The sequence below is a fragment of the Arachis stenosperma genome, chromosome 7 (genome assembly GCF_014773155.1).
Source record: "Arachis stenosperma cultivar V10309 chromosome 7, arast.V10309.gnm1.PFL2, whole genome shotgun sequence".
NCBI classification, from domain to species: Eukaryota; Viridiplantae; Streptophyta; class Magnoliopsida; order Fabales; family Fabaceae; genus Arachis; species Arachis stenosperma.
Genome location: NC_080383.1, coordinates 5,847,630 through 5,863,070, shown reverse-complemented (window position 1 = coordinate 5,863,070; position 15,441 = coordinate 5,847,630). Strand labels below are relative to the sequence as shown.

The 15,441-nt window shown below is 30.7% G+C and overlaps 3 protein-coding genes across 13 annotated transcripts; all 3 read left to right on the top strand.

Moving 5' to 3' along the window:
- The first annotated feature begins 325 nt into the window (after window positions 1-325).
- LOC130940650 (uncharacterized) lies at window positions 326-3,098 on the top strand. Its single transcript, XM_057868854.1, has 6 exons — window positions 326-593; window positions 887-959; window positions 1,052-1,145; window positions 1,715-1,831; window positions 1,918-1,975; window positions 2,094-3,098. The coding sequence occupies exons 1-6, from the start codon at window positions 561-563 to the stop codon at window positions 2,637-2,639; spliced, it is 921 nt and encodes a 306-aa protein (XP_057724837.1). The 5' UTR covers window positions 326-560; the 3' UTR covers window positions 2,640-3,098.
- Window positions 3,099-8,896: 5,798 nt separating this feature from the next.
- LOC130940743 (inositol transporter 1-like) lies at window positions 8,897-12,941 on the top strand. 11 transcript variants are annotated; one of them, XR_009070388.1, is made up of 10 exons: window positions 8,897-9,123; window positions 9,304-9,392; window positions 9,483-9,552; window positions 9,693-9,733; window positions 9,832-9,915; window positions 10,155-10,380; window positions 10,719-10,811; window positions 11,767-11,870; window positions 12,148-12,255; window positions 12,348-12,537. XR_009070388.1 is itself a non-coding variant. In XM_057868976.1 (7 exons), exons 4-7 carry the CDS (start codon window positions 11,817-11,819, stop codon window positions 12,858-12,860), a joined length of 483 nt encoding a protein of 160 aa, XP_057724959.1. In that variant the 5' UTR covers window positions 9,736-9,915; window positions 10,155-10,380; window positions 10,719-10,811; window positions 11,767-11,816; the 3' UTR covers window positions 12,861-12,941. The 11 variants fall into 11 exon arrangements, 2 of the variants coding, with proteins under 2 accessions (XP_057724959.1, XP_057724960.1); XR_009070385.1 differs by lacking the exon at window positions 9,483-9,552; XR_009070389.1 differs by lacking the exon at window positions 9,483-9,552 and having other exon boundaries at window positions 10,115-10,380.
- Window positions 12,942-14,209: 1,268 nt separating this feature from the next.
- Window positions 14,210-15,059, top strand: LOC130940840 (cysteine proteinase inhibitor-like). Its single transcript, XM_057869103.1, has 2 exons — window positions 14,210-14,393; window positions 14,705-15,059. Exons 1-2 carry the CDS (start codon window positions 14,292-14,294, stop codon window positions 14,936-14,938), a joined length of 336 nt encoding a protein of 111 aa, XP_057725086.1. The 5' UTR covers window positions 14,210-14,291; the 3' UTR covers window positions 14,939-15,059.
- The last annotated feature ends 382 nt before the right edge of the window (window positions 15,060-15,441 follow it).

Here is a 15,441-nt window from a genome sequence, read left to right as displayed (position 1 = left end):
TTTTTTAAAAATAAATAAAAAAATATTTTATTTTTATCATAACATTATATATATTTTATTTACATTGTAAACAAGATAAGATAGAGTGCAAATCGATAAAAATGTTATAAATTATATATTTTTATAAATAATTTTTTTATTTATTTAACAAAAAATCCTAACAAATCTCAAACATTATATATAAATTTTAAAAATATTTATTTTACCAATTTTTTATTTATCTTCCGAATATCTTTTTTCGCCCTTATATATATTGACCTTTATTTTCTTTTTATTTTATCTTAATTAGTTAGGAGCTTGAAAACTGAAAAGAAAGGAGTGGTCAACGTGATAAGTTTCAAAAATCAAAAGACAAAAAAGGTTTACACCGTAGGAGTCTCCTAGAATACCGCTTTGTGGAACCTCCATTCTCAAAATCCATAACAAACAAAACTTTTCCCCTTTTCACTTCTTCTTCTTCTTCTTCTTCGTTTGATACTCTTATCTCTTCCTTCTTCTTCATATAAACCACTCGAGAAGGGTTTTTCTTTTCTTCACAAGAAAAACTGCAAAAGAGAAACATGAGGAAGAAACTGGATACACGTTTCCCTGCTGTAAGTTCTGGCCTTTTCCTCGTTTTCTTATACCCTTTTGCTGAAAGTTTGTAACTTAATCTTTTGCATTTGTAATCATTGTGATTCTTTTATGGGGGTTTTGTTTCCATTGTATTGGTTCATGTTTGGTTTTGGAATTTCCTTTATTCATGTTTTAATGTGTAAACTTGTTTTCTATTTATTGTTATTGTTATATATTATGATATATTCTCAAATGGGTATAAATTATGTGTGGGAATTGTTGACCTTTGTTGATGAATTGGTGGTTGTGCTATTTTGTTGATTATTGACAGGCTAGGATTAAGAAAATCATGCAAGCCGATGAGGATGTAGGGAAGATTGCTATGGCTGTGCCTCTTCTAGTTTGTAAGTAGTCTATTATTAGTGTATTTATTTTTTCTTGTTATATGTTTTGAGGAATTTGTATCAATTTATCTCTTGTTTGTGTATAATGGCAGCTAAAGCATTAGAGCTATTCCTGCAAGATTTGTGTAATAGGACATATGATATAACTCTTAGGAGAGGGGCAAAGACCATGACTGCTTTGCATTTGTAAGTGATATTCTTTTGGCTTCAATTTTTGATTTTGTGTTAAGGATATATTGACATGTAGGTTCCTTTTTTGTTTGGTTGGTGATAGCAATGATGTTCATAAGAATAGGAGATCTTCGAGGTTGTTTTGGTAAGTGTCTCAGGACAAAAATACTGATAAGACAGAAAAGTTGTGTCTTTGTCTCTGTCCCCATCGTTCGTAGCTTTTTCTTTGTGGACAGAAATTTCGGCAAATTTTCCTTGTGTATGTATGCATCTGTCTTCAAAACATGTTTTTGTATTTTTGTCCTGAGATAGTTACCGAACGAGGCCTAATTCTATTGATAGTTTGCTTAGTCACATTATCCTTTCATGTTCTTCTTTTGGGTTGATATCCAAAGATGTTTAAGATTAAATTCCCCTTTATAATCTTCCATTTATCGAGTACATACATATAATTAGACCAATGGAAAAGGTCGAAGGCATATAAAATTTTGGGATGGCGTTGCTTTCTGAATGTTTTGCTCAAGTGTTATGCTCCTCTTTCTAGTATCTAATAGCTTCAATTACTTGAATCCTTGCCTTTGCAGAAAGCATTGTGTCCAGACATTTAATGTGTTTGATTTTCTGAAAGATATTCTCAACAAGGTTCCTGATTTAGGTGGTTCTGGTGCGACGGGTGATGATCGTTCTATCCCTAAGAGGAGGTTTGTGCTTTGCTTGATTCTGTTGTTTGTTATTTTGAAAATGTTCTATTCTCGCTGAATTTTGTTTATCTTGTATCTTACATCAGGAAAGTTGCGGAAGGTGATGATAATGACAGCGATGAGGAGCAAAAGAGAAATAAGATGGTAATGTATCAAATGTTTTAAGTTACTTCAAATTAGAAGTTATATGACTTCTCCTTTTTCTTGTATGAATCCGCAGTAATATATCAGTTTTTTTTATGTTATCTTATAATTTGCGCAGCTAGAGGCCAGAAATACTAGTGGCAGAGGAAGGGGTAGGGGGAGAGGTAGAGGTCGTGGCCGAGGACATAGAACAGCAGATCATGATCATGAAATGATTTCACCTGTCAAGTTTGAAGATGAATCTGATGTATTGAAGCAAAATGGCAAGCACACACATAGCAGTGAAAGCCCGGAAAATGTGTTGGAACATGAAGAAGTTAAGCCGAGTTTGTCGGTTAGCAGGCCAGCCGAAGCGTGTGTAAGGAATATCGACTTAAATATGGCTCCAGTTGATGAGGATATGGATTCGTTCGACACACAAGCTCCAGTCCCAGTAATGGATTCATCGGACACACAAGCTCCAGTCCCAGTAATAGATTCATCAGACGCACCAACTCCTGTTCCGGTTACTTCTTCTGCAAAACAAACAGTAGAAGAGAAGCACGAGGAATACCCTGGATGGTCCTTCTCGGACATGGAAAAAATGAGCATCGACACCATTCAGTTGGCGAACATAAACGGAAGGATAGATGAAGACGACGAAGATTATGATGAAGAAACATAGGTGAGTCACTCAGCATTAGTTTAACTATGAAATAGTGTGATTTGTAAGTTCTGATTGGAGAACTAGAGTTAGATCTTTTAGGACTAGAGAGTTATGACAGATCCTTAGTGTTTAGGAAGGTTAGGATGGAGATTGCATTTGATGATTACCCTCCTTACTACCTTAGTTTAGAGTTAAAAAAAAATGTAGAGATGGTTTCTTCTTAGAAATGTTTCACCTTAATGTAATTTGATAAGTTATTAGTTTATCATCTGATGGAGGGATTGCTTATGGTAGGCATTGTATTAGATTTTATGGTTCAAAATCTAATGAAGGTGCCTCCCTTAAGCAATCCCTTTCCAATTCACTATATTTGTATGTGTGCGACCCCAACATTCCCTACTTGTTTGATTGTTGCTGAGCAGTTTTTGGATTTCAAACTCCTCCCCAGAACGTAATTTTAATGTGGCCGATTTCCCTTCTTTGCAATCACTTTCGTTATAGCACCTGACGCCCTAGCTAATCGTCCTCCGTTTCCGAGTATGATTTTTATGTTATGTATGATGGTGCCTAAGAATATATCAGTTAAAGTGGATTCTTCTTTTTGATCAATCAAAATCCTTTTTCAAACTCTACAAGTTTCTTCTGAAACATAGGACTCAACATTATTCAACTTTCTTTATAATATTCACTAGCTATGTATTAAAAAAGATGAGTGATTTCTTTTATGATTGTCCATTTAATTCTCCAAGCTCTTGCAAGATAGTTAAACTACTTATTCTCACTTGGTTTTAGGACTATGAACCATAAAATAACTGTTTGATAATAATAGTATATTATAAAATAAAAATTTACATGTGATTGTCTGTTAATAGAATTTTATCTTGCTATGAAGATTTCACAATGGAAATCCAATATAGTTTGGCATATTCTCTTTGGAATGATTCATGGATAAACATAAACGGTGAAAGGCAAGTGAGACCCGTCATTGTGCAGATTTAGACATAATCATCATCCTAGAAAAAGTTGGCAGATCCTCATAAAATAAAGATAAGGTATAAAATAAGTAATATACGTGATACTCTAGCTAGAGTATAATAGATAAAGCAATTTTATCTATTTGAATGTTATCTCATGATTTTTCTTCTTGAAAAAGAAACAATTGAATAATCTCTATCTACATCAAACCACAAAATTTGATCCCAATTCACACACAGATTAGAGATGCAAAATGGATGTATGCTTGGTTTTAGATATAGTGTAAACTACAAAATGGAGTTTCATAAACATATTTAAAGGGTTTATAAACATGTAAACACATGTTTTAATCCAAAAATTGTTTTCCATATCATTAATAAGATAAAAGTAAATGTATGATTTGAGATCAAATCAATTTGGTTCTCAAATTTTTATTTGCTAATTAATTCAGTTCCATTTTACGGTATGTGACACTTCAGGCCATTTAGTATTTTAGGATTTTACTAATTTCGTCAAAGAGATAATCTACATAAGAGACTAAGTTAATTTACCATATTATCAAACTCATGACTAAATTAATTATTGAGTAACAATTAAAATAAAGATTATCGATATATGTTGGTGAAGAAAATTCATAAGCTATTGGACCATATTGGCACGACGTTGTTATTGTCATTTTATTAACAATGTCAAAGTAGATAATTATAAAACTCGACCTAATTAATCAATTTTAAAAATTTTAAGGATTAGATTGATTAAATTTAATTTAATTTGTTTGATTCTTAAATATTTTTTAAAAAAAAAAATTACAGATGAAAAAAATTATTGAACAGTTGTTAAAAAAAAGTATTCCATCGTTTAATAGTTGTGCAAAAGAGAATATATAAACGAAAAAGATTGTTTAATTGTCAAAAAAAATTCAATTATAATATACATCTAAAGTTTTTTTTTAAAAAAAATAATTAAAAAAGAAAAAATGATGGTTTATGAGCAAAACATACCAGGCCATGTGGGCCGAAAGTGCAGCAACCTATTAACCCTTTGTCCTTTAGCCTACGCTCAAGTACGATGCCCAACTCTTAACTTGAAGATGACAGAACAACATGTTACAAAACCATTTAACCCATCAAGAATGTCCAAGCCCATGTTCTATCACAATAATGCCCAACGCAGGTCATAAGCTCCCGTTATCAAGTTTGGAAAATATTACACCTTCTCATAAGTTTTATAAACCTGTGTGCTCTAATATATATGACCCAGCTGAAACTTGTCAAGTGAAGAACTTAGAACAATGTTATAAATATTTGAATAAAAAAATTAATCTCTAAAATTTATTTTTAAAAAATATATATCTAATTCTTTTCGTCTCATTTTTAAATTTTTTAGAGGCTTATTTGTTGTTAATATTTTTTGTGAATTTTTTTGTCAACAATATAAATTTTCGAGTACCATTTTAGTAGTTTATTTTAGATAATTATAAAACTCGACCTAATTAATGAAATTTAAAAGTTATAAGGAGGCTTATTTGTTGTTAACATTTTTTATGGATTTTTTTGTCAACGATATAAATTTTAGGGTACCATTTTACTAATTTATTCTAGATAATTATAAAATTTGACTTAATTAATGAATTTTAAAAGTTATAAGGATTAAATTTATTAGCTATAAATTTTATTAGTGTAGAATTTAATTTTTATTTGACTTTAAATATTGTTTTCCAAAAAAATATGAATAGAAAAGATTATTTAATGGTTGTACAAAAGAAAATATATGAACGGAAGATTTTTTAATTGTTATTAAAAAAAATTCAATTATAAAAAAAATATATGAAAGTCCCACTAAGTCGTGTGGGCTGGTGCAGTGACCTATTATCCCTCTTTATTGTCATCACAAGTCCCACTAGCCCGCACGGCCTAGTGGATCTTTTATATTTTTTTTCACAATTGAATTTTTTTAATAATAATTAAAAAAAACTCATCCGTTCATATATTTTCTTTTGCACAACCATTAAATAATCTTTTCTATTCATATTTTTTTAGAAAACAAAATATTAAAATCAAATAAAAATTAAATTCTACACTAATAAAATTTATAGCTAATCAATTTAATCCTTATAACTTTTAAAATTTATTAATTAAGTCAAAATTTATAACTATCTAGAATAAAGTAGTAAAATGGTACCCCAAAATTTATATCATTGACAAAAAAAAATTCACAAAAAATGTTAACAACAAATAAACCTCCTTATAACTTTTAATTTCAATAATTAGGTCGAGTTTTATAATTATCTAAAATAAACTACTAAAATGGTACTCGAAAATTTATATTATTGTTGAAAAAAATTATAAAAAATATTAACAACAAATAAGCCTCTAAAAAATTTAAAAATGAGACGAAAAGAATTAGATATATATATTTTAAAAAGTATATTTTAGAGATCAAATTTTTTATTCAAATATTTATAAAATTGTTCTAAGTTCTTCGCTTGACAAATCTCACCTCGGTCATATATATTAGGGCACACGGGTTTATAAAACTTATGAGAAGGTGTAACATTTTTCGAATTTGATAAAGCGAGCTTGTGACTTGAGTGGGGGCATTATTGTAATGGAACATGGACTTGGATATTCTTAGTTGGGCTAAATGGATTTGCAATATGCTGTCCTGTCCTCTCCAAGTTGAGAGTTGGGCCTCGAGACTTCGGCGTAGGCTAGAGGGCAAAGGGTTAATGCACCCTCGGCCCACATGGGTTGGTATGTCTTGTTCGTAAACCATCACTTTTTTTAACTAAATTTTTTTAAATAAAAACTTTAGAATGTTACAATATGGATGACCATTGACCATGTATTATTTGGTTGACTTAACTTTTCAATAGTGAAGTGCCATATTATCAAGAAAATTACATCTAATGAAAGAGAAAAAAGAGGACTCTTGTACATGTATAAATCGGAGGTTAAGCCTCCCTTGATTACACACAGCAACAATAAAATACTCTTCCTCTTTTCATATACAATTCTCTATTTCTCTCTTTTAAGTTCTTAAGTTGCAAATATATAATACTAGTGAATAGATAAGTTACTTCTATTATTATAGTGAGATAATTATATTAGTAAATACTAATACTAGAATCTTCTATTTACACTTCTTTATTTTATCTTCTTTATTTATTTATTTCACAACATATTATCAGTACGAGACTCTGATCAAATTTTAGGAAGACTCAGGTGACAAATTTTCATTATGTCGAAATTCTCTCATCTTGAATTTAATGCTCTTGATATATCAGGGAATAATTATTTATCATGGATACTAGATGCTAAAATCCATCTTAATTCAATGGATCTTGGAGATACCATTAAGGCTGAAAATAATACATCCAAGAAGGATAAAGCCAAAGTCATGATTTTTCTTCGTCGTCATCTTGATGTAAGATTGAAAAATGAATATCTCACATTAAAAGAATCTGCAGATCTGTGGAAAGACCTTGAAAAAATGTACAATCATGTGATACTTCCTCAAGTCTGATATGTTAGAGAAAACTTTCTCGACCTTCCATGTTTCGAATGTGTTCCTATAGCAGCAGTATCGAAAAAAAGATTTAAAAATATTTTGAACTAATTTCTTGCATTCTTGTTGTTGAGCGCAACAACGAGTTATTCTTAAAAAATCATGAAGCGCGCCTAACTGGCGCCGCCTCATTTTTTAAAGCAAATATGTTTTTAAAATAAGTTATTCATAATATGTTTACTTTATATTAAATAACTTCATATATTTTTTGTTATTTATACTAATACCAAACAATCTATAAAATAAAAAATTTCACAAAGTATTTATATTTAATAAAGAAAAGGTGTAAGCATGCAATAAACAAATAACTCAATGTTTATAAAAAAAAATGAACTAAAATATTTTAAAGCAGATTTATATGTATTTATTAAACGTTATCAAATTAATAATAATAATAATAATAATAATAATAATAATAATAATAATAATAATAATAATGATAATAACTTAGGTAGTAGAATATATTAATTTAAGTAGTAGAAAATAATAATATATTATTAAAAAATATTAACAATTAGTTCTCTAAATATTTAGATAAATTTAATAGACAGATATAAAAAATATACTATATATTCAAAACATTGTAAAGAAAAAATTAAAAATTATTTAAAAAATATATAATATTTATAGAGATATAAAAAAAATAAGATAATTATTAAAAGGATATGATATAGAATATTATAATTATTGACAAATTTTATTGTAATTAATCAATAAATATTAACAAATTTAATTATTTAATACATAATATTTTTTAAAAATAGAATCAAGTTCCAAGACCCAACTCTCAACTTGTAATAGAAATTGATTATGTAATAGTTGTACAAAAAAAATATATGAACGGATAATTTTTTTTAATTGTTAAAAAATTCGATTATAATATTAAAAGTTACAAGGATTAAATTGATCAGCTATAACTTTTTAATGTGAAATTTATTTTTTATTTAATGCTAAATTTTTTTTCCAAAAAAATTATGTAATAGTTGTGCAAAAAAAATATGAATGGGGAATTAAAAAAATTATGAATAGAAAAGATTATGTAATAGTTGTGTAAAAAAAAAATATATGAAAAGAAATTTTTTTTTAATTGTTAAAAAAATTGTGCAAAGTATGTACAAAAAAAAAATATGAACGCATATTTTTTTTAATTGTTAAAGAAATTTGATTATAATATTAAAGATTATAAGGATTAAATTGATCAGCTATAAATTTAGTGTGAAATTTAGTTATTTGATGGTAAATTTTTTTTTCAAAAAAACTATGAATAAAAAAATTTATGTAATAGTTGTAAAAAAACAATATATGAACGGAGAATTAAAGAAAAATTATGAATAGAAAAGATTATGTAATAGTTGTGCAAAGAAAGATATATGAAGGAGAAAAATTTTTTTAATTGTTGTTAAAAAGTTGTGCAAAGTATGAACGGTGAGGATTTTTTTTTAAAAACAACGATGGTTAGAAAGGCCCACATGACCTCGTGGGCTGAGGACGCAGTATCTTATTATCCCCTCTATTGTCATGAATCGAGCATGCTCGCTGCTGTATGAGTACAGTCTCGTGCGTTGCCACGTGGGCCATCGCCCCAGCAACGAGGCCCAACTCTATACTTAGAGAAACAAGTCCGACACTGCCATCCATTCAAGCCCACATCCAACCAATAATGCCCCTACTTAGGTCACAAGCTCGCGTTACCAAGCTCAGCAATTACCACTTTTCACACTAAATATATAAACTTGTGTTCAGAATAATACTTACCCGATGTGCGACTTTACTCCCACCATATGTATATAAATTAGTCTCCTCTAATAAACATGCCCGGTGTGAGACTTTTTTCTAAGATAGATCCGATGTGTGACTTTACTCCCACCATAAACCCCTAACCCTCTTCTCGGCGGTGACTCTGACTTCCCTCGCAAGTCCTCCGTGGATTCTCCCTCCGTCGCTGCAAACCCCTGACCTGGTAATTGAAAAGGAAAAAAAAGTCAATAATTAACTTGATTCTATATTTTCCTCTCTGTTATCAACTTCATCTCGACTTTCCTCTCTGCAAATTCTTTTCGCCTTAATTTTGTCCCTATTGCTCCAGTAACGTTTATTTCAAATACTGACTCTCCACTAATTTTGAGAAGCTTATTTGCAGGACTTCATTTTCAATTGTGGAGGTTTGTCTGTAGCATTTGTTTTTGTGACTAACTGGGATTGCAACAACGTGTCTCTGATCTTCAGCAGGTAACTGAGCTGTTGGTTTTCAAGTCTTTAGTTGGGACTTTTTTATCTATTTCATAAAGAGATTTTCGAGATTCAATTCTTCTCATACAGAGTTCAGAAATTGAGAACACAATTTGCACGTTTTTATGTTATCATCACGCTCTATTCAGTCATACTTCAAGTGAGTTAAATACGTTGCTTTTATTTTGTTCTGATTCATCATTTGCCATGTATAATTCATTTGGAGGTGAAAACTGAAACTTATTACCAACTTTGATGTGTTGTTCCAATTGACATTTCTTATATTAAAAATAATTACAGTATACAAGCAGCAGAAAATTGGAGAGAAACTGAAAGCTGAGGTCAGTTGTGCGAAGTGCATACAATAATTAGCTTTCTGGACTTAAGAATTAAACTTAAATATTGATTTAATGCATGAACTTTTATTATGGTTATAAAGAAGCAGCAATCGGTGCAAGGAATGAACTTTTACCTTAAAGTGGTTACTTCCATTCCAGGCATTGACAATCACGATGCAAATGCGGTAAATCATTTTATTATGAAGCATCTTCTCATTTTAGTTTTCGTGATTTTTCATGCCTAAACCTAACAGTGCTAAAGCTCAGGATTCTTGATTATATAGATGTATAAACTCTGGAGTATCTTCTTTCTCTAACAATAGCTATATCACCTAATATTTGACTTAAATGTGAAATGAAACCATGATAAGCATATGCATATAGGCATCGCTTGAGTTATTCTCATTCTGGTCGCTCAATTCAGCTTAGTCAAGCTATTGGTTCTGTCCAAGCAATTCCCAAGGCATCAAAAGACCAAATTCTGGAGAACACAGACCTTTCTGCTGAGAAGGCAGAGATGATTTCAAGGTTTCTGAGGGACCCCAAGTTTTACTCTTCTCCCAAGATCACCTGATGGCGCAATAACAATGGAATCCGGCAGGTCGGGATCTTTTGTTTTCTCCCACAACAACAATAAATAATAATGTAAAGTGAGCATCTCCTTCTAATTCCTTTATCTGGTTAGCTTCACTTAGAATAGTTCTCATATTCATAGTTTCAAATTAGACCGAGATATAGATAACGACTTGGAAACCTTCCAGTTAAACAGTATTCAAATCTCATCGTACTAATTTAAGTCCTGACAAACAAATTTCCAATCAGGGGAAAATATTTGTCAGAGTTGGCCTGCCATTAACTTTTGTTATTGAATATCAGGAATTAACATCACACTGACAGGACTGTATTTCATGCAATCAACTAATATTTTACATTAACATATTTCAGAAGTCCTCGGAGATTTATCTTTTCAGGCTTTAAAACTTTTCAGGATAAGCTCGATGAGTCAGCACACAAGGTATTAACTGATTATCAAGCTGCTGCAGTGACTCTCTTAGCGCTATTATCAGCTGCACCTGGTGATGTGAGTATTACTTATCATGCTTGCTTGCTTGTTGCATTTTGTTCATCTATTGGTTAAGCTTGATTTTAGAAGAAATTATTTATTAGTTATATGCACTTAATGCTAAAATTGTGTTTCTGCCTTTTCCACTATTTGATGTTTATGCTGAACTTATTATTATTGCCATATAGTAACTTAAATTTGATTCTTTATTTGTTTTTCGAGTTTATAATTTTAGAAGAGAGATAAATTGAAATTCTTTAAAAATATTTGACGTAAAATTAAAACTTTCGTCAAGTACTGAAGACATTTAATATGGTTTTGCTTGTTTCCTTTTCTTTTATTCTTTAATCTTCTTTTAAAGTTGTTTTACAAGATAACACGTGTTAGTTTGAGACTTTGAGTGATAGGCTAAAAGAAGTAGTGAAATTTGTGATTTTAACCACCTTGTTCAGTTTTTGCTGAAGTTGTGACTTACACTGAGCTCTTATTGAAATGTTAACACAGACATATATATTATATTGGCTCACTGATTCTTGCTTGATTCACTTGTCAACTTGATTTTATGTATCAAGATAGTTGATTAAGTAATAATTTTCATTTGATAATTTTTAAGCCATCTGGTCAAATATTTTTATTTTTATGTTTGGATAGTGTTCATATTTTTATGAATTTTGAAATTCAATTTTGCACGTGGAATTTTAAATATTATAAGAGCGGGGTACCTCACAGATAGGTTTAGGTGATTTGCACTACCTGCGAATAGGGATGGAATTTATATGGAATCTATATAGCACTTGATGGTAAAATTGTGTATCTGCCTTTGCCACTATTTGATGTTTATGCTGAACTTATTGGTATTGCCATATAGTAACTCAAATTTGAGTCTTTGTCTGTTTTTCGATTTTATAAATTGTAATTTTTGTTGGCTTGGGTGTTGGTGTTGCTTCTGTCACTGCTCCTGTCTACATTGCAGAAGCATCGCCATCTGAAATAAGAGGATCTTTGGTAAGCACAAATGTGCTTATGATCACTGCTGGACAGTTTCTTTTCTCCCTTGTCAACCTTGCTTTTACAGAGGTATCATAATTTACTTACCTGATTCCAAATGAAATGTAAATGCAATTCAAATGCCAAATTAGGAAGTTTGTTAATTAGTTATTCAGTTCAGTTAGACAGCTGGCAGCTGAGCTGTTAGTTAGTTATTTAACTAACTTGCTGATCATCAGTGTAAAGTCTAACATGTAATTAGTGTGATTTTGCCGTTATCTTTTAATCAATGAGAACCAATCAGTGATGCTATTTTACAAATGCTATGTTTACTTTTGGCTATTAATTCACATTCTTCATTGATCAGGTTCCAGGAACATGGCGATGGATGTTCGGAGTATCAGGTGTGCCAACAGTTGTTCAGTTTGTTTGCATGCTCTTTCTTCCCGAATCCCCAAGATGGCTATTTATAAAGGTACACAATTGCTTTGAGAGTTGTGTCAAAAATGCTACTTTCGAAAGCTACTTGTTTAGGAAAGCATCTTTAGATTTTGCTTTCATGTACAGAATAGGAAAATGAAGCAGTTGATGTGCTTTCTAAGATCTATATATGATCTTGCTCGCTTAGAGGATGAAGTTGATTTCCTCACCGCTCAATCGGAGCAAGACCGCCAGAAAAGGAATAATGTCAAATTCTGGCATGTTTTTCAATCAAAGGAAATCAGATTGGCTTTCCTTGTTGGAGGAGGACTTCTGGTAATAATGCTTGTTTCCTTTTCTTTTATTCTTTAATCTTCTTTTAAAGTTTTTTTTTACAAGATAACACATGTTTTGGTTTGCGACTTTGAGTAATAGGCTAAAAGAAAATAAAGCTAGTGTTGCCTAGAATGGAAAGTGAAGCTTCAAAATAATTTATCAATTTTGTATCTGTTTTTGCCATCTTTTGCAGGTAAAAAGTTCACAAATGTTCCGGAAACAATTATGTATGATCTAAGGGAAGGAAGTTTAAGAGAGCTAGAGGAAGGAGGAACAGCAAAGGATTTGAGTTGTATTGTTTCTGTATTTTTCTTCAGTTTTTAGTTTTGGAATTTAAATTCGAGATTTATTTTGTATTTGAGTATTAGTTTTTTAATGTATAAAACAATTATAACAAAAATTATATGTCACTAATTATTGTTTGATTTGTCTTGTAATAAAAATTGCATATTATATTTATAGGTTTGGTAATAAAAAAAGGACTGAAAATTTATATTTTGCAACGAGGATGGTAAAAATCAGAAAAAAAAATCTTTTTTTAATTTTACATGATTATTGCTACGCTTTTAAAGTGTGGTCGTATCTCTGGTTATTGCCACACTTTAAAAGTGTGGCCATATATCTTTCTATTGCCACGCTTCAAAAATGTGGCCATATCTCTCACATACAGCCACTCTTTTAAGTGTGGCCAATTGTAAAAAGCGTAGCAATAGAGTAACCGCTAGACTGGCAGACGTGGCCCTTTCAAAAGCGTGGTAGTAGTTCAAAAAACATGGCAAAAAACTATCACCACGTTTTTCAGCTTTTCGCCATGCTTTAAAAGTATGGCAATAGAGCTGTTGGAAGGATTATTAGATATTTAGATAATTCACTTTGTTGGATGATTATTTTGTGATGGCGCTATTTCCTAGGATTAATTGCATTTGTAAATGCTGATAAAGTAATCAACAAATCACAAAGCTCGATTAAACAAAAAATACAAGTAACAGTATTGATATAGAATAGTATGTGTAAATTATATAGTAATGTGTGATTGCAGTGTATAACAAAAAATTGAATAAAACAAAAGTTGATGGTTCAATGGCTAGGCACACCCAGCATTTTGGATTAGTGGTGCAGCAGCTTGTGATCCCTCCACTGTTGGGAACCAGAGGTATTCGCTGCTCTGTTAAACCAGCCTGACGCGGTGCCCTCTAGCCTACGAGCCAGGACACTCGAGCCTTCGCTCAGGAGCCATGGCCCAACTCTCAACTTGGAGCGGGCAAGCCAGCATGGTGCAAGCTTCTAATCCCACCAAGCGTAGCCTAAACCATGTTCCATCACCTTGGTGCCCTCACTTGAGTCACAAGTTGGCGTTACTCAACTCGGCGGAGTTAACTAACTCTCTTAGACATTAAAAATATTTATAAAACTTTTTTATTACCTGATGTGGGACAAATTTGGTGTTACCTAAGCATGAACGTGAGATTTTCTAATTATCGTTAACTCTTAACTTCAACTACTTTTATGAATGGAATTGTAAATTACAAGTATTAATCCTTTCTATCAAATCATTGTAAGACTATGCACCAATAAAAACACGTGCGGATAATAACATGAGATTTAGATATTAGTATTTAGATATGCTTGGAGGGTGCCATTATTAACCACTCGAAAGGGACATAGGTATTTAACAAACCAAGATTACAATTCATGTAACAACTAACAAATTATAAAGGGTGAAGAAAAAAGAAAAGAAATCAGAGATAAGAGAAAATGGCTACACTAGGTGGCAATCGTGTGGTTGAAGGAAGCCAGAACAGCATTGAGATCCAGAACCTTGCTCGCTTTGCTCTTCAAGAACATAATAAAAAATCGGTTCTTCTTCTTCTTCGTCTTCTACTTCTATATTTCTAATTTTTTTTTTTAGATAACATATATAATTCATTTTAATTTGGATTATTTTTGTCACTTAATTAAAGTCTTGTGCTTTATGTTAGTATGTTAGTGGGGTTATTATTCAAAATTGGGTTATTTTCTATGTGTAATAATAAGGGAGATTCTTATTTAAGAATTAATACTTGTATGATTTGAAGTATTATTTTTAGTTCAAATGAATTGAGAAAATATAAGTGATTAATATTTTTGTATTTGAATAATATGTTTATAATTTCTAATTTATGCTGCAGAATTCAAGCTTGGAGCTTGTGAGGGTGATAAGTGCAAAGGAGCAAGTAGTTGCTGGAAGCATATATGAAATAACTATGGTGGCAAAAGATGGTGATGAGAAGAAACAAGTTTATGAAGCCAAAGTGTTGGTGAAGCCATGGTTGAACTTCAAGGAGCTGCAAGAGTTCAAGCTTATTACTGATGATGATAATGAAAATGATAATGCTGCTTCAGTGTCTAGAGCACTTATCTAGCTATGTATTTAATTTTCACTAATATATGTGTGGAATAAATGTAGCTATGCTCTGAAATACTCTAAATGGGTGTAATATATCATCAATAGAATGTATAAAAAATTAAAAATTACTTATTGAATGATGGAAGTTATAATTGAGAGTAGGGTGACATTTACTTGCTGATTTGCATTATTGCATGCACAACGAAATTTTTTATATTTGAGTTTCTTTATGACCTTAAAACATGCTAACTAAAGTACTATAGTGTAAAGAAAATAAAACCTACTAATAAAAGTTGCTATTTTTTGTCAATATTTTTAGTTATTAATCTAATTTCTTTAGTTTTGTAACCTAATAATATACTTTTAATTTGTACTTTTAAACATTATTCGCTAACTGTTGGTCAAAAATAAAAAAAAATTTTATAACTAAAGAGAAAACACAGAAATCACCTAAGTTAGAGAGGATATCTCTTTCTTAATAATCTCTTCAACAACAATATAAAAAAAGAAATTCAATAT